This window comes from Bos indicus, chromosome 9 (assembly GCF_029378745.1).
Source record: "Bos indicus isolate NIAB-ARS_2022 breed Sahiwal x Tharparkar chromosome 9, NIAB-ARS_B.indTharparkar_mat_pri_1.0, whole genome shotgun sequence".
NCBI classification, from domain to species: domain Eukaryota; kingdom Metazoa; phylum Chordata; class Mammalia; order Artiodactyla; family Bovidae; genus Bos; species Bos indicus.
Genome location: NC_091768.1, coordinates 62654695 through 62679225, shown reverse-complemented (window position 1 = coordinate 62679225; position 24531 = coordinate 62654695). Strand labels below are relative to the sequence as shown.

Here is a 24531-nt window from a genome sequence, read left to right as displayed (position 1 = left end):
AAGGTGCTTTGGCTATTTGAAGTCTTTTGTGATTCCATATAAATGTGAGGATTGTTCATTCTATCTCTTTGAAAATGCCATTGAATCTTGATAGGGATCATATTGAATCTGTAGGTAGCTTTGGGTAGTACGGTCATTTTAGCAGTATTAATTCTTCTAATCCCGGAGCACGGAATGTTTTTCCCTTTATTTATGAGGACTTGCTTTGCGATTAAAATTCTGTATAGTCATGAACAAGTTCTCTTCAGTAAAATGTAAACAGTGTGATTGTTCTAGGACACTGTCAGGAAAAATGAAGAAGTTCTGTGTGTCTAATCTGTAGATGGAGCCTACAGGCATAGCTTGGGGGAGTAGCTCTGGAGTAGCTTTACTTAATACATCACATCTCTTAAAACCCATAAGTAAAGCTACTCCAGACCTACTGGAGTAGGCAGATTTATTTGTTTCTGGTTGTTTGTATGTAAATCTAAGTAAGTTAAGGACTGCATTTTCATATTTTGATTTCTAAAACAAAACTAGCAGTCAAGGGAGGACGAACAGAAGGGTAGACAAGAGACTTATTAGATAGGATAAATGATATGTAAATTATTATAATTTTGAGAAAATATTTATAAAATTATAACAAATAAATAATGGGAGAATGAGGAAAGAGGAGAGGAGATGTTTAAAGAATAGTACAAGTAAAATTAAAACAGGCTATATATTACAGAAGTGAATGAAAAAATTCATTAGTTGAAATGCAGGGCTAATATTTGATATTTCTTATAATTATTTTTTGTCATTTAAAAATAGTAAAGCATGTTGTTAGTCTACAGATATCTGAGAACTCAAATGCAGCTTTTTTTCTCTTCCAGTAATTGTTACTCTTGAACACTGTTTGTACTAATAAACCTATGCACTGCCATTTCTGGTCACAGCTTGGGGTAGGAGCCAGGGGCTCAGGTGATCTGGTGTAGAACCATGATTCTATCCCTCATTCACTGTGTATCCTTGGGCAATTTACTTACCTTTCTGTGCCTTACTTTTCTTATTTGTACTTACCTCTTTTTGTACTTCTAAATATTTATTGTGGGGCTAATGTGTCACAGGATCCACTGCTTAGAAATGCAGTTATGCTGAATATCAGAGTGCTGCTGCTGCTGCTAAGTCGCTTCAGTCGTGTCCGACTCTGTGCGACCCCATAGACAGCAGCCTGCCAGGCTCCGCCGTCCCTGGGATTCTCCAGGCAAAACATGGAGTAGGTTGCCATTTCCTTCTCTAATGCATGAAAGTGAAAAGTGAAAGTGAAGTTGCTCAGTCATGTCCGACTCTTAGCGACCCCATGGACTGCAGCCTACCAGGCTCCTCCGTCCATGGGATTTTCCAAGCAAGAGTACTGGAGTGGGGTGCCATTGCCTTCTCCGGAATATCAGAGTACCTGTATGCATTTGAGAAAAATTATAGCCATTGTACTTCAAAGGGTTCATCAATCCATCAAACGTTTCTGGGGCCCTGTTCATATGTTAGCACTGTTCTTGGTGTTCAGGATACCCCAGAGATCAGAATCCTTGCCCTCACTGAGCTCACCTTCAGGAGATGTGGGGAGCAAGTAGGGCTTAAGACATATATAATTGTGTAGCAAAATATTAATGCAAATTATGTTGTCTTCACAGTCAGATATAATTACCTGTGCTCAAGAAGTGGAAATGATGATAAAGCAGTTAGAAGCCCAGCTGGAACAATTAAAATTGACTGTAAAGTCAAAGACGGCTGTCCCAACATCACAAGTCTTTGTAAGCATTTGTCATCAGCTTTGAAACTTGTTTAAGGGTGAAGGAACTTTGAAGTCCCATAAAATTGGATCAAAAGTAATTTTAATTGTATTTAATATGGAAAATATGATATTAGTTTTATACAATTTGATCCTGTTCTTTTTGCTTATTTTGTAGTTAATAATCATAGAACTCGGTTGTTGTAAGTTGATTGAGAGGATTCTCTTAGTAGGCAATTGCTACCAAAGTACGTGATACCAGTATTGTCTGTCAGTTCACTTGCTCAGTCATGTCCAACTCCCTGTGATCCCACGGACTGAAGCATGCTAGGCTTCCCTGTCCATCTCTAACTCCCAGAGCTTGCTCAAACTTCTGTCCAACGAGTTGGTGATGCCGTCCAACCATCTCATCCTCTGTCGTCCCCTTTTCTCCTGATTCAATCTTTCCCAGCATCAGCGATCTTTCCCTGATTCAACTGACTCTTTCACAATGAGTCAGTTCTTCATATCAGGTGGCAAAAATATTGGAGTCTCAGCTTCAGCATCAGTCCTTCCAATAAATATTCAGGGCTGATTTCCTTTAGGATTGACTGGTTTGATATCCTTACAGTCCAAGGGATTCTCAAGAGTCTTCTCCAACACCACAGTTTAAAAGCATCAATTCTTCGGTGCTTAGCTTTCTTATGGTCCAGCTCTCACATCCATACATGATTCTACTGGAAAAACCATAGCTTTGACTAGAGAGACCTTTGTTGGCAAAGTAATGTCTTTGCTTTTGTTGGTCATAGCTTTTCTTGGCTTTTAATTTAATGGCTGCAGTCACCATCTGCAGTGATTTTGAAGCTCCAAAAAATAAAGTCTGTCACTGTTTCTACTGTTTCCCCACCTATTTTCCATGAAGTGATGGAACTGGATGCCATCATCTTCGATTTTGTGTGCTGAGTGTTAAGCCAAGTTTTTCACTCTCCTCTTTCACTTTCATCAAGAGGCTCTTTAATTCTTTGCTTTCAACCATAAGTGTGGTATCATCTGTGTATCTGAGATTGACATTTCTCCCGGCAGTCTTGATTCCACCTTGTGCTTCATCCAGCCCGAAATTTTGCATGATGTACTCTGCATATAAGTTAAATAAGCAGGATGACAATATACAGCTTTGATGTACTCATTTTCCCAATTTGGAACCAGTCTGTTGTTCCATGTCCATTTCTAACTGTTGCTTCTTGACCTGCATACAGATTTCTCAGGAGGCAGGTTAGGTGGTCTGGTATTCCCATCTCTTGAAGAATTTTCCACACTTTGTTGTGATCCACACAGTCAAAGGCTTTGGTATAGTCAAAAAACAGAAGTAGATGTTTTTCTGGAACTCCCTTGCTTTTTTGACGATCCAACAGATGTTGGCAATTTGATCTCTGGTTCCTCTGCCTTTTCTAAAACCAGCTTGAACATCTGGAAGTTCACGGTTCATGTACTGTTGAATCCTGGCTTGAAGAATTTTGAGCATTACTTTGCTATCATGTGAGAGGAGTGCAGTTATGCAGTAGTTTGAACATTCTTTGGCATCGCCTTTCTTTGGGGTTGATAAACTAACTTTTTCCAGTCTTGTGGCCACTGCTGAGTTTTCCAAATTTGCTGGCATATTGAGTGCAGCACTTTTACAGCATCAGCTTTTAGGATTTGAAATAGCTCAACTGGAATTCCATCATCTCCACTAGCTTTGTTCGTAGTGATGCTTCCTAAGGCCCACTTGACTTCGGATTCCAGGATGTCTGGCTCTAGGTGAGTGGTCATACCATCGTGGTTATCTGGGCTATGAAGATCTTTTTTGTATTGTTCTTCTGTGTTTTCTTGCCACCTCTTCTTAATATCTTATGCTTCTGTTAAGTCCATACCATTTCTGTCCTTTATTGTGCCCATCCTTGAATGAAATATTCCCTTGGTATCTCTAATTTTCTTGAAGAGATCTCTAGTCTTTCCCATTCTATTGTTTTTCTCTATTTCTTTGCACTGATCACTGAAGAAGGCTTTCTTATCTCTTCTTGCTATTGTTTGGAACTCTGCATTCAAATGGGTATATCTTTCCTTTTCTCCTTTGCCTTTCACTTCTCTTTCTCTTCTCTACTATTCGTAAGGCCTCCTCAGACAACCATTTTGCCTTTTTGCATTTCTTTTTCTTTGGGGTGGTCTTGATCACCACCTCCTGTACAATGTCATGAACCTTCATAGTTCTTCAGGCACTCTATCAGATCTAATCCCTGGAATCTGTTTGTCACTTCTACTGTATAATCATAAGGGTTTTGATTTAGGTTATACCTGAATGGTCTAGTGGTTTTCCCTACTTTCTTCAATTTAAGTCTTTATTTTGCAATAAGGAGTTCATGATATGAGCCAGAGTCAGCTGCTGGTCTTGTTTTCACTGACTGTATAGAGCTTCTCCATCTTTGGATGCAAAGAATATAATCAATCTGATTTTGGTATTGATCATCTGGTGATGTCCATGTGTAGAGTCTTGTGTTGTTGGAAGAGGGTGTTTGCTATGACCAGTGCATTCTCTCAGCAAAACTCTATAAGCCTTTGCCCTGATTCATTCTGTCCTCCAAGGCCAAATTTGCCTGTTACTCCAGGTGTTTCTTGACTTCCTACTTTTGCATTCCAGTCCCCTATAATGAAAAGGGCGTCTTTTTGGGTGTTAGTTCTAGAGGGTCTTCATAGCACTGTTCAACTTCAGCTTATTCAGCATTACTGGTTGGTTCATAGACTTGGATTATTGTGATATTGAATGGTTTGCCTTGGAAATGAACAGAGATCATTCTGTCATTTTTGGAATTGCACCCAAGAACTGCATTTTGGACTCTTGTTGACTATGAGGGCTACTCCATTTCTTCTAAGGGATTCTTTCCCACAGTAGTAGATATAATTATCTGAGTTAAGTTCACCCATCCCAGTCTGTTTTAGTTCACTGATTCCTAAAATATCAGTGTTCATTCTTGCCACCTCCTGTTTGATCACTTCCAGTTTGCCTTGATTCATGGACCTAACATTCCAGGTTCCTATGCAATATTGCTCTTTACAGCATTGGAATTTACTTCCATCACCAGTCACATCCACAACTGGGTATTGTTTTGCTTTGGCTCCATCTCTTCATTCTTTCTGGAGTTATTTCTCCACTCTTTTCCAGTAGCATATTGGGCACCTACCAACCTGAGGAGTTCATCTTTCAGTGTCATATCTTTTTGCCTTTTCATGCTGTTTATGGGGTTCTCAAGGCAAGGATACAGAAGTGGTTTGCCATTCCCTTCTCCAGTGGACCACATTTTGTCAGAACTCTTCACCATGACCCGTCTGTCTTGGTTGGCCCTACGCAGCATGGCTCATAGCTTCACTGAGTTAGGTAAGGCTGTGGTCCATAGTATTGTCTGTGGCAACAGAAATAATCCATAGTGCAGTGTTGAAAGCATGTTTATAGTAGCTAGTTAGAAATTGCCTCCAGCAAAGAGGTGATGTAACTTGTGACCTTTCTGAAAAGATAGATAAAATCACTTTGTTTACAAGACCTGCACGTATTCCGACTTTCTGATTATCTGCATCACCTTTTTAGGCAAATCTGGGAGCGATCACTGGGTTGGGAAGATCCCCTGGAGGAGGCCATGGTAAACCACTCCAGTGTTCTTGCCTAAGGAATCCCCATGGACAGAGGAGCCTGGAGGGCTACAGTCCATGGGGTCACAAAGAGTCAGACATGAGTGAGCAATTAAGCACAGGGAGCCCCAAAGATATACAATATGCATTTACAATATTTTATGGAGCATTTTGAGTTTCTGATAATTTTCTGTAATCATTCTCAATATTTGATTTTAAAAACCAAGGAACAAAAGCCTAAGTTATTTCACTTATAAGTAGGGCCTGATTAATTTTTTGTTATATGAATATGAAAAAGAAATATTTTATCTCACTAACACAAAATCTCTAACTTATAGCTTACAAGAAAATGCCCCAAGATGTATCCCTGACTTTCCAAGTTCTTTTGAATCATAATTGAGCCAGATAAATCTAATTATAATGAGTCATATTTAGCTATTTTTTTAAAAAAAGATTTTTTTCCTCTAGACCTTTTGAAGTGAAGTGTCCGTGAATGTTTCTTACATGATCATATGTCTTTGGTTCTTTTGAATAAACTAACTTTCTAACAATTATACCAAAATAATATACTTTGAAATACAAGTTTATTTTCTTGTAATTTGTGAGTCCAATTTCTACTGATTCTATTGTCTAACTTCATGAGACTTTCACTTGTCTTACAAGAGAATTAATCTCTTTATCACAACAGAAATTTGTACTAATTTTTAAGAGTGATTTATAATTTTATTAAACAGTGACATTTTGAACATTTTTGTCTCTTCTGCAGCCCATCTTCATTGCCCTTTCCAACCTGTGGACTAGCTTTCAAGATGAAACTGTCTTGATTAGCATCCTTAGTAATTTAACTACTCATCTTGAGCCATTCCTGGGGGCTCATGACCTGTTCTTTCCTGAGAAAGTGATGCAAGTTCTTCTTGATGGAGTGACTGTGAAAACTGACGTGTGTAGAATAAAAGAGCACATAGGTAATAGAAATCATCTATTATTTCCTCTTCCTATTAAAATTACCTCTAGAATAAAGTCACTCTTTTGTTTTAAAATTTTCAGCTTTTATCTTTCTGATAAAGTTTTGAATATCTTTCTTGATTATAAGACTACTAACGTTCATTATAGAAAATGTAGAAAACTGTAAATATATAAACTGAAGAGTCTGCTATCCAGCAATAACCACTGGACCATAAAGAAGGCCGATGCTGAAGAATTAATGCTTTCTAACTGTGGTGTTGGAGAAGACTCTTGAGAGTCCCTTGGACTGCAAGGAGATTCAACCAGTCCATCCTAAAGGAAAGCAGTCCTGAATATTCACTGGAAGGACTGATGCTGAAGCTGAAGCTCCAATACTTTGGTCACCTGATGCAAAGAGCTGACCCATTGGAAAAGCCCCTGATGCTGAGAAAGATTGAAGGCAAAAGGAGAAGGGGGCAGTAGAGGATGAGATGGTTAGATTTCATCACCAACTCAATGTACATAAATTTGAGCAAACTCCAGAAGATAGTGAAGGACATGGAAGCCTGGCATGCTACAGTCCATGGGGTCACAAAGAGTCAGACACGACTTAGCGACTGAACAACAATGATCATTCCTGATGTTATTATTAGTGTTTTGGTTAAGAGTGATTTCATGTGCTTATGGGTTTCAGTTGTAATCTTAGTGATTTTGTTAATTTGTTTGTAGTAGAAAAGGATGTTAATCCTTTCTCTATTTGTGCAAACAAAGCTCCACTTTTTCAGAGTGCTTTTTGCCATATATCTACCCCAGATTCAGGTAGAAATTTATGAATCAATAAATGTTACTCCTGTAAAATTGAGCTTATTTTAGACCCTTTAAGAGATGCACTGATTCTTATAGAAAGGCTGTCTTTACCAATAAACTTCTTTTTATATTTGTAGCCCCTTCTATAATTTGAGTTAAATACAACTCAAAATTCATAAGAAATGTCAAAATAGAGTTTGGGAATTGAATTGTTGCCTAAAATGGAAAGTTTTTTGAGAAAATGAAATTAAATAGTTTACTCTTTAAATTTCCTTTTCAAATTCTATTTTTTTGAAAGTGAAAAATAAAATATAGTGGTAACACTCACTCTTAAACTGCTAGAGTATGTAAAACCTGAACACTAAATCAGAAAGACTTTAAAACCTCCTCTCAGTTAAAGTTTTTCCTACTCATGTCATTTTGTTGAAACAGCATATCTATGCAAATACTAAATGAAATTGAAAAGTTAAAGGCACTTCAGCAGTAGATATTAAATTCAACCATATTGGCAAGATGTGTCATCTTCTACTATGAATCAGAATTGTTTATGCACTAGAACACAATTTATCAAGTCACTGCTCCAGTGAATTGGGAGACCCAGTGTTCTTCTAAAAATATTTATACTTGCCACATCTCATCACTGTTTGAAGCTTTCAGGCACATCAGGAAAGAAGAGGGAAGAAGGTTTGTTTTTTCTGAAGTATGCATTTACTTCCAGCTGTAGCCACAGGGTTGTTTATAGTGTCTACTGTTTGGATACAGAGCCAGAAACAGAAGTGAAGGTAGCACTGCAAAAGCAAAGACGCTCAGGCATCAGTGCTTTGTAAAGGCTCTTTTTTATTTGTGTAAAAAAAAAGTAGCAACATGAAGAAGACTTTTTATAAGTGTGAAGAACAAAAATTGCACTCCTTGTATCAAAATTAAGTTACTGAAAAATGTTTTTGTGACTCTTTCTGCTCATTCTCAACCATTTCAAGAAGGGACGGTCCTAGTATATAAGCATCGTATTCAAAGTATTTTGTCACCTTGCATATTATGTTACTAAGAGCTATGCTGTTAGTTAATTTATTTCTGTTTTAGTCACATAGCAGCCAGTCTCTTCTGCTCATTTACCCAATGAATAAGGTTTCTCTTGTACTCCTCTTTCATTTTAGAAGATAAAGTAAATGTGGCAGATTTCAAAAAACTGGAGTGGCTTTTCCCAGAGACAACAGCCAATTTTGATAAATTATTGATTCAGTATCGGGGATTTTGTGCTTACACTTTTGCTACAACAGATGGTCTTCTCCTTCCAGGTACGTCATTGGAAATAATACTGTTCTCCCTTCTCGAATTTTTTTTTATTTAAATGAAATGTGCTTATTGTCACTCATTCACTTTGTAAAACTTTATGGAATCTAATGTTGAACTAAGAAAGGAGCTACAAATGTGATCCAAATGAAGTATTTATCTTTGAAGCGCTTGCAGTATAACCTGATAAACTGACATAAATAAGTTACAATGCAAGTGATAAGTGATGGAATGTATATCATGAAATATAAGTGCTGCAGTGTCATAAGAGGGGATGACTCATATGTCAGTGAAGGATTCCAGAAACATTATATGGCATTCCTAAAATATGTCATTTTCCAAAGTGATTACTTGAAAGAGCAACACTAGTGTGACCGATATGTTTATTAAAAAATATTCTTTGTCACTTTATGGCTCTATTCCATTAACATAGATCAGTATTTCTGTATAAGTCAGATCCCACTAAAGAAATGGCCAGTATTTTATCAAGTCAAATTCCCCTATGAGGTATATATATATTACTGGAGCTTCTCCAAAACAAAGTAAATCAGAAATTGAGAGGAAAATAAATTATTATTCAAAAAGTGCCATGTGAATTAGAAATAGAATCATTACAAAGAATTATTGGGATTGTATATATGCAGGGTAGAGAACATACACTTTGACTCCTTTTTTTATGGTAGTAGATTTTTTTATTATGGGAGTAATAAAAGGTTTACCTTGGGGAACTGAGAGAATAGTATTCTGAGGTCCCATGAGGGTCACTGATAGTGGAGAGAAACCAAACAAGAGCCATGAAGTAATGAAAAGCAATGGAATGGAGGTGGTTTCTTTCTTCTCTGTTCTGTTTTTTCCTTCCCTTTCCTCCCCTCTCCCCAATTTCTCTCTCTCTCTCTGTTCACAAATACAAAAGGAAGGGAGTCATGAGATAGACAAACAGAGAGAAACATGGATGCAGAGTGAAGAGAGCAGTACCACCATGTGGCTGGAAAAGCTATGGATGGAGGAGCCTGGTAGGTTACAGTCCGTGGGGTTGCAAAGAGTCGGACACGACTGAGCAACTTCACTTTCACTTTTCATTTTCATGCATTGGCGAAGGAAATGGCAACCCACTCCAGTGTTCTTGCCTGGAGAATCCCAGGGACGGCGGAGCCTGGTGGGCTGCCGTCTAGGGGTTGCACAGAGTCGGACACAACTGAAGCGACTTAGCAGTAGCAGCACTTGGAGAGCCTGGTTTCTAGTCCCCATTGTCTGTTAGTAAACAGGGTAATTTTGAGCAAATCTTGTGCTTTGGACCTCAGTTTCCAGGTCCAGAAAAGGAGAAGGACCAATTAGGAAATCTCTTTGGTCCCTTCCAGCTCCCATCAACTATGATTCTAAGAAAGGGGGAGAATGAGAAAAGTAGACAGACTTGTGGGGCTTTGGGTTTTAGCATCCTTTCTGAATCAGCTAGTCTGGAGACTTTATTTCTGCTTATTCCATTGCTTCTACATCTACACTGTTCTCTGGGCAGTAGCCACCTACGCTGCCTGGGAGGAATGCTCTAGGAGTCTCTCCTTCCTCAAGACTGCAGATCACAGGGCTTGAGTCCCCAGGTGATGCTGGGGCTTACCTGACAGAGTCCTTTCAGATGACATCGTTGACTTTATTGTCTGCCCCTTCTTCCCTTGCACACTGCTCCAGCCCCACTGGCCTTCTTGCTATTCCCAAACATTCCAAGTCCATTTTTCACCTCAGAGCTTTTGCACTGACTATTCCCTCTACTTGGACCACTCTCCCCCTCACCCCCACATAGCTACATACCTTGCTCCCTCATCTTATTCAGCCTTCTCTGTTCACCCACTTTAAAATATCAATCCCACCCTCCTTCCTTTGACTGTTTAAACTGCTTTACTTTAATTTTACTTTAACCTGTTTACTTATTTGTTTTCTGTAGCACTGATCACTCTCTGGCCTATGTTATATTTATTGATTTGTTTTCACTGTATTCTCAGAGCCAAGAACAGGGTCAATAAATATTTGTTAAATAAGTGAAAGAATGAATAATAAGAGTGTTACTGTTTCCTATATAATTCCCACAAACTGTGGATACTTATAACCCATATTTTATGTAGTATCTTTTCATAGTGGGAAATACTTCCTAACATGCAAATGTGCATTTTGGGAAAAATGTCTCATTTTTGTAGTTCTTACCAAATTATTTTTAAAACAATGCTTCTAGTAGTTGGTTTGGTTTAAGGAGATTTGAAAAACCTGCTAGATGACTAAGTGGCTTCCCATAGAAGATTTTTAAGCAACTTATATCTGGATAGTGAACTATATTTAGATAAAATCATAATTTAAAGCTTAACAATATGGTACTTCCCTAGCAGTCCAGTGGTTAAGACTCCACGCTTCCAATGCAGGAGGCATAGTTTCAATCTCTAGTCAGGGAACGAAGATCCTGTATGTGGCATGGTGTGGCCCCTCCCTCCCAAATTAAAAATATAAAATAAATTTCTTTTGAATTTTACATAAATATAATTTAACAAAATGTGTAACTTAAAACTGCTAGTTGTAACATTTCAGCTAAATAAAGACATGTGATGTATTAAAAATGGAGTATGAGGGAAGGGTTCTATGAGCGTATTATAAACATAGAATCACTGAGTATTTCCTATCTAATTTAGTTCCTTTTCTTAATTTTCAGGAAATCCATCAATTGGAATTTTGAAATATAAAGATAAGTATTATACTTTCAATACCAGAGATGCTGCATATTCGTTTGCAGAAAATCCTGAAAATTACATTGATATAATTAGAGAAAAAGCCAAAAGAAATGCAGAATTGATTCAGCTACTGGAACTTCATCAACAGTTTGAAAGCCTTATTCAGTATTCTCAGGTAAGCAGGGTTGGCATTTTAAGAATTTATGACATTTAAAAATGTAGTTGATAAAAAAGTTACATTTTGTTGTAGAATGCTTCCCAAGTCCAGGCAGGAGACATGGTCAGATGAGGGCCTTTACAGGTTATCTGAAAGGCATTCACATCCAAAGATGGAAACTAAGGAAATCCACAAAAAGTAAATGAAAACAAGATAAGGAGTCAAACTGATGAATTGGACTGGAAAAAATCTGGAAGGACAAGACTGCTGCTGCTGCTGCTAAGTCGCTTCAGTCATGTCTGACTCTGTGCGACCCCATAGACGGCAGCCCATCAGGCTCCCCCGTCCCTGGGATTCTCCAGGCAAGAACACTGGAGTGGGTTGCCATTTCCTTCTCCAGTATGTGAAAGTGAAAAGTGAAAGTGAAGTCGCTCAGTTGTGTCTGACTTTTAGCGACCCCACGAACTGCAGCCTACCAGGCTCCTCCGTCCATGGGATTTTCCAGGCAAGCGTACTGGAGTAGGGTGCCAATTGAGATAAATCATTGAAACTACAGTATTTCCTTGTCTAAAACTGAAGGAGCTCAGTACAGGTAATACAGGTGATAACTCACGCTCAGAGGTGTGGAATCATTTAACAAGTTTAAATGGCAGTAGTCTGAAAGGCTGCAGAATGAATCTGAAGGTGTGTTTCTGTGTGAATTGGTGCCTATCCCCTAATACATTCAACAGACATTTCCTGAACTGCTTGCCATGTGCCAGGCATGATACTTGGCACAGTGAACAAAGCAGGTAACAATCCCTGCCTGCAGGAGTTCCCATTCTGCTGTTGTAGATCCTTGTTTTCTTCTTGCCTCTCATTTTCACTGTTCCAACTTTTAATTACTCTGTCATCCTCTCTGGTTTAATTTACCCCTTTTAAACTCACTAAAGTAAAATCCTGCAAGGCATTATTTATGAATTTTTTTTTAATATGTATCAACATTCTAATGATCAAGCAGGTGGGTTTGGGCTGGACTAACTGGGTTGGCAAGGACCCCAGCAGTAACTGGTAGGAGGAAGATGGGGCTGGTGACTGTGAGCACAGAGGGTGGTCTGAATGCTTGGGCAAGGAGACTGAGAACCGGCCAGGGATGACATGGCTGAAAGGGATCTGCTGTTGGCACTCTTGTTCTGACACCCCTCTGCCAGCCTGTTGATGTGACACTGCAGCTGTCCTTTTAAGGTAGCAGGAAGACAGGGAAAGACTAGACTCAGATAATCAGAAAGGCATGCTGAGTGTGGATATCTTTTCTATTAAAGGACAATTTCCTCCTACATTCCTGGTTTTCCCTTTCTGTGTATTTAATCCTTCACTAACCTTCACTACCCTTAGAAGTGAGTATTCCCTCTACATATTTCATATTATATTCATAATTTTTACTTGCCATTTGCTTGTATTGATATAATATTGTTATCTTTCAGGATCTTTTTATCTACCTAATTATATCATAAGGTCATTTTGAAGGCAGAAATTATATCTTATGCTAAATAGTAGGCATTTAGTAAATCATCTGTTTCTTGATTTGGAGAAAGAAGTTAATCTATTTGCCCTCTCCTTCTCTAGGACTGGAGTTTCTTAAGCCTCTCTACCTGCTCCAGCAGCCTCATTTCCAGCATAATCATAACTTGTTTAGCCTGGAATTATTGAATACTCAATATTTTAATACTGTAGTGAGCTTCTGGGTGCTTTGGAAGAAAAATGAATCTATTTAACTAAAATGGATAATAATCTGCTGTGTATACATTGTTTAAGATATATTCTAAAGGTATTCTGATACCTTAAACAAACATGATTTATACCTAATACTTAATAGCTATTCTAAGCTTCAATCCATTTCCAATAAGGTATTCACTTATGCTTCAATTGTGAAAATTGGAGAGGAGCATTTGATTTGGGAATGAGTGATGTTATGTTTTCTCCTTTCAAAATATACCTCCTACATTAAGGAGGTATAAAATAAAATTGGGCACAAATCCACAATGCCCAGGAAATTAATTACATTTGGCTTACTTTAATTATGAGCTTTTATTTTTTTTTCTTTGCTGATATTTACAAGTAAGTTTCATATTCTTCTTTTTCTAATGTTTTGTTAATTTTAGCTAAATATTTTAGTTATCTGTAAAATAATGTTTATTTTTTAGAAGTATTAATTATAAAACTCTACTTCTTTAGATGAAAGAGGTTGACAAACGTTATATAAAACCAATTACAAAATGTGAAACTGGCACTCAGACGGATACGCACTTGTTGCCACCAACAATTGTGAGATCATATGAGTGGAATGAATGGGAATTAAGAAGAAAAGCTATAAAATTGGTTTGTAACAATATTATCCTCTAAATTATTTATAGTTGGAGAATTTTGAAGAATTTTAATCTGTTATTCATAGAGTTGGTATGCTAAATTATTTACATGAAATAGTGAGTTGTACAGTTTTTTTTGCTAAAATAAAAATAATTAGCATAATTTATAATTTTCTAGCTTTACAACATTATCTTCTAGTATTAAGCATATGTAGAAATATAAAAGCATGAAGCTGCTCTCAAATTTTATCAGTCAGTAACTATAACAGTAATAGTTTCTATCCTTCTGTCTCTCTATTGATCTATATAATGGTTTTAATCTACTGTGCCAACCTATGGGGTGCTAGTATGTAAAGCCCTCCAGCTTCTTCTAATCATTTAAAGCATACTCTTCTCCTTTTTGGACTTTCTTGAGAAGCAGAATGCTACCTCTATTATATCACAGATACATTCTCCTCTTATTGTCAATGTGTTCCTTCCAGACACTTGACACGCCTGTCCTTCCGATTCTTAGTCATCTTAATCACAGCAGGTGCCTACCCTTGAGGGCTTCCCAGGTGATGCTGGTGCTAAAGAACCCGCCTGCCAATGCAGGAGACATAAGAGATGCAGGTTCAATCCCTGGGTCGGAACGATCCCCTGGAGGAGGGCATGGCAACCCACTTCAGTATTCTTGCCTGAAGAATCCCTTGGACAGAGGATCCTGGAGAGCTATAGTCCTTGGGGTTGCAAAGATTTGGACATGACTGAAGTGACTTAGCACTCAGGCATGCACCTACCCTTGAAGTCTGTCTTTAAAACTTTCATCCTTATCTGACTCAGTGGAATTCCCTCCACTCATCCTTTTTATAGCATCTTGTCATTTTAAACAGCAAATACAGTGTGAAGGAACAGACCTCTTTTATCTGTAGCCTTTTCTCAGTATATTTTATCCATCTCTTTAACTGAAATAAGGTATGGAAATAAATGAAGACTACTCATGTGAGAACAGAGGCTATTTATTTAAAGATTGCTGTATCCAAGGAGTCAGTCACCATCACTTGCATTGGGCAGGGACTCAGAGTAGGGGAGAGGAGTGAAAAAGTTTTATAGTGAAAAAGGGGGAGGCTTGGGTATTCCTCTGGAGGAAGTTGACAGGAAACTCAGTTCAGTTCAGTCCCTCAATCATGTCTGGCGCTTTGCGACCCCATGGACTGCAGCACACCAGGCTTCCCTGTCCATCATCAACTCCCAGAGCTTGCTCAAACTCATGTCCATTGAGTCGGTGATGCCATCCAACCATCTCATCCTCTGTCGTCCCCTTCTCTTCCTGCCTTCAATCTTTCCCAGCATCAGGGCTTTTTCCAATGAGTCAGATCTTTGCATCAGGTGGCCAAAGTTTCAGCTTCAGCATCAGTCCTTCCAATGAATATTCAGGACTGATTTCCTTTAGAATAGACTGGATGGATCTTCTTGCAGTCCAAGGGACAGGAAACAAGAGGCAGACTAACTACATGCAGGCTAACTAGCAGCAGGGCATCTCATGTGATTGGCTTAGTGAGCATTAGGCTTTCTCTGATTGGTTCAGAGTTGGAAGGGGAGGCAGCCAAAAAAAAATAGGGCTGTTCTGAGCTGATTGCTACAGCTACTGAGGTTGTGGTTTATCTTCTGAGACTGGTTGCTGCAGAGGTTGTAGGTTAGAGTTCTATTTCATATAAGGTCCAGCCTATGTCTGTTTGTATATTCAGTCTCTCTTGTCACTAACCATATCAATTCCCTTGTTATCCTCCCTGGTGGCAACTTTTTAGCCCCTGATCTCTCGAGATGAGAAAGCTTCAGCTTCCTGGTGTATCTTCCAATCATCGTCCCATTAGCATTCTCACCAGTTATTCTTTTGTAGTTCTTGAAGCTCCCATTCCCTGTATTCTTTTCTATTATCTACTATACTTGCACGAAGTCATCAGATGTGTACTGGGTAGCTTACATACCCTGCTGCTTTGTTCTTCAGGAACTAATAGTTTAGCAGGTGAACATTGATACAGTTCTGTTAAGTGGTTTAGCAGAAGTGAAATAAAAATTCTATCCCATTGACATAGGTGACGTATTAAGTTGACCTTGAGATACAGATAGGCAATGGAGAAGAGAGGAGTGATGGTTAGACAGACTGTGAGAAGTAAATGTTAGATCTGGGCTGGAAATTTTAAAAAGAGAATGGAGTGTTCAGTGGGGTGGAACTTTGTACTAACTGGACTCTCTCTTCTCATTCTTCAGCTTCATTCAGATCCCCACCTTAGACCAAATTACCCCTAGATTTGCAGCATGTTGAATGCCAGCTCCCCATATATTACCCAGAACAACTTGTTGATAAGACAAAACTGAGTATATGGCTTACAGTGGTGAGGGAAACCACCCCTTCAGCAGAGCTTTGCAGAGTCTTGGAGTGGGGAAGAGTAAGGTCAGGATTTATTGAGACTTCGAAGTTTAGTTGAAGGTAGGTGTTTCAATGCCTGGGATCAATTGGGGGATGGGTTTGAGGCTTGAATTGGGTTGGGTAAAGATCATGAACACGCAGTCCAGGATTGATGGAAATAAGCAGGTAAATCTGAAGGCAACTGATACAAAGAGTCCTAGGGTTTCTTCTCTGTGTTAATGTTTACTACTGAAGAGTTGATGCATCTTTCAGGATGCTGTATAATGAAGTCAAGTGATTTGCTTTGGCAAGAGACTCTCAGAATAGTAAAATTATGCTAATGAAGACATAGGAATAGTAAAGCCCTACTAATGTAGACAATAAGTTGTGGGCAGAAGTAGTTCTCCATCATCTGCAGTATCTCAAACTCTGAAATGTTTCCTCTAATTCTAGGTCTCTCCTTCTTAACTCACATGTTCTAATCCCTTCTGAGTTTTTTCCTGTGGCTTCACCACACCTTCAGTAAAACCCTTATTCTCCTTTATATAAACTCTTCTTTGCTTCCCAGCTGGAGTAATCTGTTTAACCTAATGTTTACTAGTAATCTGTAAAAGGAGTAAGCAAAATGTAGAATAATATAAAATATTATCTGGAAACATCTGAACATTTCAAATTAAGTGTTGGGTGAAGCCCATTTAAGTAAGACAGTGGAAATCTTAAAATTTTTGTCTTTTAAACAAATAAACCAAGAATGGTGGGGAAAAAAAAATCCAAGTGGTATGACTCTCAAAGTATAATAATGAATTGAGCTCACTGTACATTTGAATCTGTACATTTTCTCTTTAGGTTTTTATGTCCATTTTCATTAATCTATTTTCCTACTTCTCAGCAAAGGGTATTTATTTTCTAACATGCTCTAAATTGTCTAATATTTTAATGTTTTGTAGAAACATGCTGTGTTGTAGGACTAATTTCTTTGTGGATGGAGAGGAGGGGGAAAAAAAGGCAGATATTAGCTACTCAGTTCAGTTCAGTTCAGTTCAGTTGCTCAGTCGTGTCCGACTTTTTGTGACCCCATGAATCGCAGCACACCAGGCCTCCCTGTCCATCACCAACTCCCGGAGTTTACTCAAACTCATGTCCATTGAGTTGGTGATGCCATCCAGCCATCTCATCCTCTGTCGTCCCCTTCTCCTCCTGCCCCCAATCTCTCCCAGCATCAGAGTCTTTTCCAATGAGTCAACTCTTTGCATGAGGTGGCCAAAGTATTGGAGTTTCAGCTTTAGCATCAGTCCTTCCAGTGAACACCCAGGACTGACCTCCTTTAGAATGGATTGGTTGGATCTCCTTGCAGTCCAAGGGACTCTCAAGAGTCTTCTCCAACACCACAGTTAAAAAGCATCAATTCTTTGGCGCTCAGCTTTCTTCACAGTCCAACTCTCACATCCATACATGAGCACTGGAAAAACCTTGACTAGATGGACCTTTGTAGGCAACGTAATGTCTCTGCTTTTGAATATGCTATCTAGGTTGGTCATAACTTTCCTTTTGATAGCTATTACCTTAGAGTAAAAAGCAGATATTAACTAGTATCTTAGAGTATTTTATTTGTTCTTTAGAGGAATGTTCATTCCAGTGTAATTCTCTTTCTACTTAGGCCAATTTGCGTCGGAAAGTTACTCACTCGGTACAGACTGATCATAGTCACATGAGAAGAGAAAACTGTTCCCAGGTGTACCCTTCAAAGGATGTTGGTACGCAGTCCATGAGGGAGGGCAGCAGCCGAGTGCCCCGGCCCCAGATTTACATAGCTGGTCTCCGTGGGGGCCAAACTAAGACCACCTATGGAGTCAAGGTGAACTTAACTAGAGCGGTTGATGAAACCTAGTTAGAGACCGAGTTTTTAATATGGATACCACAACTTATGAACAGTGGCAAATATTTAGGAGTATGTTTGCATCCGTGAAAATTCACTAACTTTGGGGGGGCTGGTACATTCATTGGTGGTATGAATGTTTTTGGATTCTCATTTATATGCACTGTCAAACTCCTACAAAAAAGGAAACATTGTTTTCTGTAATACATTTTTTCATTCTATTAAAATTGAAAAGTAAAACTCTGTCCATTCCTCTTTGACTTCTAAGAAAATGTTTGGCAGCATCAAGACTGAAATTATTAGATATTAATATATTAACATATGATTAGATAGTTATATATATATAATATTATTATGCTTGGGATGGAAATTTATTTAGATAACTTTTTATACATTAGTATCAGATTATTATGCCTGGGATAGAAGTTTATTTCTAAAATCACAGTTAATATTGAACATTAAAAATTTTAAATGTAGTTAACAGTTTCAGCTTCATTAGCTATCCAATGTAACATGAATTAAATTGGTATAAGATTTCATTAATTTGGAACAGTTAGAACAAAGGCCCACATGATGTTTTTATTTTTGTTTATTTATCCCAATTGAGGTCTTGATTTTAATACTTCAGTATTCCTTTACTCAGATTATTTTATCTGTTTATCTTTTATCTAGCACTAATTTGTTGAACACTTATTTTTTTAACCTCTCTTTTCTCTTTTCTAATTGTAATAGTACTTAAAATGTAACCCTAAGTCATAGTTGTGATCACATGATGTCTTTTAAAATCTGGAAATTTTACTTGGAGTCTGGCTGATGGCCCCTTGAAAAGACTGGAATATCTGGCAGCCTTCTGGAATAACTCGGTCAGCCTTCCGTAAGCAGTGGCTCTGCCCTTTTGTAGGGCAGGTGCCTCTGGTTGCAGTGTAACAGCGGGGCAACTCCGGCGCCTTACGGGGCTCCCGCTTCACTCCTTTGCCCTGTTTGCCTGACTCCACAGGCAGCTGTTTCAGGCCCCTGTGAATTACTGAGAGCTGAATTTTACAGCCGTTGTTTTCTTACTGCCTTACATGCTCCCAATACACATGGATGGGTAATGAAGACTCTCAGATGGACAGGCTGTTAAAACTTGCCTCAGCAGCTGGGGGTTCATTTATATTTACTACATTTTTTTTACTTATGTGACTCTTAAGGGGTTTGTATAGTTTGTTTTCTATATAGGTTAAATGTTACATTAATAGCATGATATGCTTCAAAATCCATTTCCCACATATATTATAGAGGTAAACTTCAAAAAACAGATCTCCTTCTAAGTTATCATGATTTTCATACCTATAGTTTAATTTTTTAATTGAAATATAGTTGATTTACAATGTTAAGCAAAGGGATTCACTTACATCTTTTTTATATTCTTTTCCATTATGGTTTATCATAAGATACTGAATTTAGTTCCCTCTGTTACACAGTAGGACCTTGCTGTTTATCATACCTGTAATTTAAAAGTGATGTTAAAGATAGATTGGCTGGCTGTTGAGGCAAAAAACCTGGGGGTGAGAGTGGGGGTGTGAGGGCTCTGTCCCTGAAGATGGTGGGATGGTTAAAGGTGGTACTAAACTTTACAAATTCAGGAATTTGATTTTACCTGTTCTAATCAACCATTTTTTGATCTTACAAGATTCCTAAACACAGAAAAGAATGGCCGATAAACCACAATTTGGGGTTCTGAAGTTAGGGCTGAAAGTAGAATTGCCAAGCAAATAAAAACACAAAATACGATTTGCAAAGCTAATATCAGAAAGTCATCTGGTAAGAATAAAAGAATCAGAATAAAGGGAGCTAGGTCACATGGTCAACTCGTCTTCTTCCAGGACCTCTCTAAAGAGTTTTAATCATATGTTGGACCCAGTTTCAGATGGTCAACACCATTTCAGCAGGTCATAGCCTGAATTCATTTTCTCTACCACACTTGTTTCTCCCTCTGTATTTCCTTCTGTGGTCAAAGGTATCACCACCTACTCAGCAGCATAAATTAAAAACTTCTGGACTGTCTCCCACAGCCCCTACATTTAACTAGTCATTGCACCCTGTTGATTTGGCTTCAGCTGCCTTTGAGATCTGTGTCTTCCTATTCTTACTGCTGTTGTCATAATTTAGATTTAGAACTATTGCTTGATTCACCAGCATGATTTTTGTAACATATAAATCTGATCAGATCACCTGGCTCCCTCCCTGCCAACCCTCACTCCTCTTACTTAAAAAGACACTTTTTTTCATTATCTAGGGGATAAAGTAAAAATTCCTTAACACATGTGAGACTTTTCAAAATATATCCCTTTATCTTTTAGTTGCATATTCTGCCTCCATGCTCACTGTACACATTATATACATAGTAGGCAGAGTCCAAACAGTCTGAATATATTAGAGTCTTCAATATACCTTTGTCCCGTGGAATAGACTCCACAGACAGCCCTAGAAAATGTTTGTCCCCATGAAATCTGTTCATCAGTTCAGTTCAGTTGCTCAGTTGTGTCCTACTCTTTGCCACCCCATGGACTGCAGCATGCCAAGCCTCCCTGTCCATCACCAACTCCTGGAGTTTACTCAAACTCATGTCCATTGAGTCAGTGATGCCATCCAACCATCTCATCCTCTGTCATCCCCTTCTCCTCCTGCCTTCAATCTTTCCTAGCATCAGGGTCTTTTCCATTGAGTCAGTTCTTTGCATCAGGTGGCCAAAGTATTGGAGTTTCAACTTCAGCATCAGTCCTTCCAATGAATATTCAGGATTGATTTCCTTTAGGATGGACTGGTTGGATCTCCTTGCTGTCCAAGGCACTCTCAAGAGTCTTCTCCAACACCATAGTTCAAAATTATCAATTCTTTGGCACTCAGCTTTCTTTATAGTCCAACTCTCACATCCATACCTGACTACTGGGAAAACCATAGCTTTGATTAGATGGATCTTTGTTGGCAAAGTAATGTCTCTGCTTTTTAATATTCTGTCTAGGTTGGTCATAACTTTTCTTCCAAGGAGTAAGCGTCTTTTAATTTCATGGCTGCAGTCACCATCTGCAGTGATTTTGGAGCCCAAAAAATAAAGTCTGACACTGTTGCCCCATCTATGAAGTCATGGGGTCAGCGGCCATGATCTTAGTTTTCTGAATGTTGAGTTTTAAGCCAACTTTTTCACTCTCCTCTTTCACTTTCATCAGGAGGCTTTTTAGTTCTTCTTCACTTTCTGCCATAAGGGTGGTGTCATCTGCATATCTGAGGTTATTGATATTTCCCCCAGCAATCTTGATTCCAGCTTGTGCTTCATCCAGTCCAGCATTTCTCATGATGTACTCTGCATATAACTTAAATAAGCAGGATGACAATATACAGCCTTGACGTACTTCTTTCCCGATTTGGAACCAGTCTGTTGTTCCATGTCCATTTCTAACTGTTGCTTCTTGACCTGCACAGATTTCTCAGTAGGCAGGTCAGGTGGTCTGGTATTCCCATCTCTTTAAAAATTTTCCACGGTTTGTTGTGATCCACACAGTCAAAGGCTTTGGTATGGTCAGTAAAGCAGAAATAGATATTTTTCTGGAACTCTCTTGCTTTTTTGATGATCCAGTGGATGTTGGCAATTTGATCTCTTTTTCCTCTGCCTTTTCTAAATTCAGCTTGAACATCTGTTTATCAGATTTCACTTTTTCAGTGAAGGTTTTCCCCATCACCTTTGAGATAATTAATTCTTCTTCTTTCGATTTTCACAGGAGTTTATCCATACTTTTACTATAATAGGGCTTGAAATAAAAAGGTCTATATGTGTCCCTCTGTATTCTCCTGTTAGACTGTGCATTTCTTGAGATCTGAGTTGTGTTTTAGCCATTTCTACCTCCCTAGTATTGTTACTGTATCTTGTTGGATGAATGAGTTTTTTTAAAAAGGAATGAAAGAAAGGACAGACTGGAAGCAGGGTATTGGTTGAGTGATTATTTTAATAGTCAAGGTGGTAAAGTAGTTATTGGAAAATAAAAGGAAGAAACACAGAGAGGAAAAAGGAGATCACTTTTGGGGAAGTTGGTGGAAAATAAAGCTGGATGAGGAGGGTTGGCATAGATTTTGGAGAACTCTGAAAGACAGAGGAATGTGCTGCCTTTCTGTAGTATGATATTAAAAAACAACAACAACAAACTGTGGCTGTTTCTGGAACAGAGGATCCACTGAGGGAGAGAGATGCTGGAATTGGTGAGATGGAGAAAAGTGAAAGTGAAAGTCACTCAGTCGTGTCCGACTCTTTGTGACCCCATGGACTATACAGTCCATAGAATTCTCCAGGCCAGAATACTGGAGTGGGTAGCCTTTCCCTTCTGCAGGGCATCTTCCCAACCCAGGGATCAAACCCAGGTCTCCTGCATTGCAGGTGGATTCTTTACCAGCCAAGCCACCAGGGTGAGATGGAGAGGAAGCTGTTAACAAGGGTTAGGGCATCGTGGTTTTGGATGACAGGAAGGGACAAATGTGAGATTTAAGGAAGGAGATATAACAGCCCAGGAAAGAGAAGGGAAAATCAAAGTTTCTACCCTGGGAAACAGAGGATGATATGAGAAGGGGAAGTGGTTGGTCAAAAAAGATAATGTGTTCAGTACTAGAAATTTTGAATTTAAGAAATGACAAAGAAAGAAAAGCAGAGGTGACTAGAATTTGATCTGGAGAAGGGTAGTTTGGGGGATCATCACCAGTGAATGGGGATGGAATGAGGAGAAAGAGAGAAGACAGAGAAGCAGTCAGAAGAGTAGGAAAAAAATGTAAAGCGATCTTTGTGATCACGCAAGTAAGGTCTAGGTCTTCTACTTATTATTAGCTATGTTATCTGATCGCTCCCCACTGAGTTTCTTCATCATCAAAATTGGGATAATGGTTCCCAACTCATTGGCTTGTCTGAGAGGATTAAACCAGTTCAGTTCCGTCTCTCAGTCATGTCCAACCCTTTGTGACCCCATGGACTGCTGCACTCCAGGCCTCCCTATCCATCACCAACTCCCGGAGTTTACTGAAACTCATGTCCATTGAGTCGGTGATGCCATCCAACCATCTCATCCTCTGTTGTTCTCTTCTCCTCCCGCCTTCAATCTTTCCCAGCATCAGGGTCTTTTCAAGTGAGTCAGTTCTTCACATCAGGTGGCCAAAGTATTGGAGTTTCAGCTTCAACATCAGTCCTTCCAATGAATATTCAGGACTGATCTCCTTTAGGATGGACTGGTTGGATCTCCTTGCTGTCCAAGGGACCCTCAAGAGTCTTCTCAAACACCACAGTTCAAAAGCATCAGTTCTTCAGCACCCAGCTTTCTTTATAGTCTAACTCTCACATCCATACATGACTATTGGAAAATCCATAGCCTTGACTAGACAGACATTTGTTGGCAAAGTCTCTGCTTTTTAATATGCTGTCTAGATTGGTCATAACTTTTCTTCCAAGGAGAAAGTGACTTTTAATTTCATGGCTGCAGTCACCATCTGCAGTGATTTTGGAGCCCTCCAAAATAAAGTATGTCACTGGTTTCCATTATTTCTCCATCTATTTGTCATGAAGTGATGGGGCCATGATCTTAGTTTTCTGACCAGTTAGTTAACATGTGTAAAGCATTTGTCTGGTAAGTGCCTTGTTAATGTCAGCCAAGAGAGGAGAGATCCCCCAGTGTTTCGTTTCTCCTGCACCCCCACCCTCATTTTTCCTGATTTCTGTTTTCTAGATCTCAGTACTTAGAATAATGCTTGGCACATTAGGACTTTCCTTAAATGTTTGATGAACAAACACAAGAGGCTGAAGAATGGAGTTGGCAACTGCCGAGCTGTTTTAACAGTGTTGGCTTGAGTTGAAATAAGATTGCAGCCAGCGAAGCAGAAAATTATAGAACTAAGTACAATTATCAGTGACTGTTTGGCAGGAAAGGAGAAATGAGATTATGGTAACTAAAAATGGAAGCAGAGGAAAGGGAGAGTTAAGCTCAAATAAGAAATGTTTAACCTGGGGTGAGGGGAGGAGGAGATGAGGGAGTAGGGTGAGAGAGAGGTCCAAGAGGGAGGGGATCTATGTAGGCATATGGCCGATTTACTTCATTGTACAGCAGAAACTAAGACAACATTGTAAAGCCATTATATTCTAATAAAAAGAAAAAATAAAATCTATTAACTTAAAAAAGAAATATTTAGATACTGATGATTATTACTCATTTAACTCTTTTTAAACTCAGTTCAGACACTGAATTTTACCTTGTGTCTTTGTATTTTTAAAACAAATTTTCTCAGTTCTAAAATGCTACAATCCTTCTGGTTTGTCTTTAGTAATTTTTATACCACAGGAAAGAGTTGTTTTAAAATCACAGTGAAAGTGAAAGTTGTTCAGTTGTGCCTAACTCTTTGCGACCCCATGGACTATACAGTCCATGGAATTCTCCAGGCCAGAATACTGAAGTGCATAGCCTTTCCCTTCTCCAGAGGATCTTCCCAACCCAGGGAGGGAACCCAGGTCTCAGATTAGTTTGGGATTTTTTTAAAATAGAAGAATGAGAGTAATATGCTTAAGCTGCATTTGTCTACACTGTTCTTTAATGGTTTACTGTACTTTAAACCTTGCCACTTT

General features: G+C 38.7%; 1 protein-coding gene across 4 annotated transcripts in view; it reads left to right on the top strand.

The window, feature by feature from the left end:
• The window catches only part of CFAP206 (cilia and flagella associated protein 206), a 35942-nt gene extending 17785 nt beyond the window's left edge, over nucleotides 1-18157 (top strand). For 3 of the 4 annotated variants that reach the window (XM_070796113.1, XM_019967382.2, XM_070796114.1), the window contains exons 8-13: nucleotides 1653-1772; nucleotides 6153-6351; nucleotides 8293-8433; nucleotides 11118-11311; nucleotides 13508-13651; nucleotides 17685-18155. In XM_070796113.1, coding sequence (XP_070652214.1) covers nucleotides 1653-1772; nucleotides 6153-6351; nucleotides 8293-8433; nucleotides 11118-11311; nucleotides 13508-13651; nucleotides 17685-17915 — 1029 coding nt within the window. In that variant the 3' untranslated portion in view covers nucleotides 17916-18155. Of the gene's footprint in view, nucleotides 1-1652; nucleotides 1773-6152; nucleotides 6352-8292; nucleotides 8434-11117; nucleotides 11312-13507; nucleotides 13652-17684 lie in introns of all 4 variants that reach the window. The other variant, XM_019967383.2, reaches the window with a different exon arrangement.
• The last annotated feature ends 6374 nt before the right edge of the window (nucleotides 18158-24531 follow it).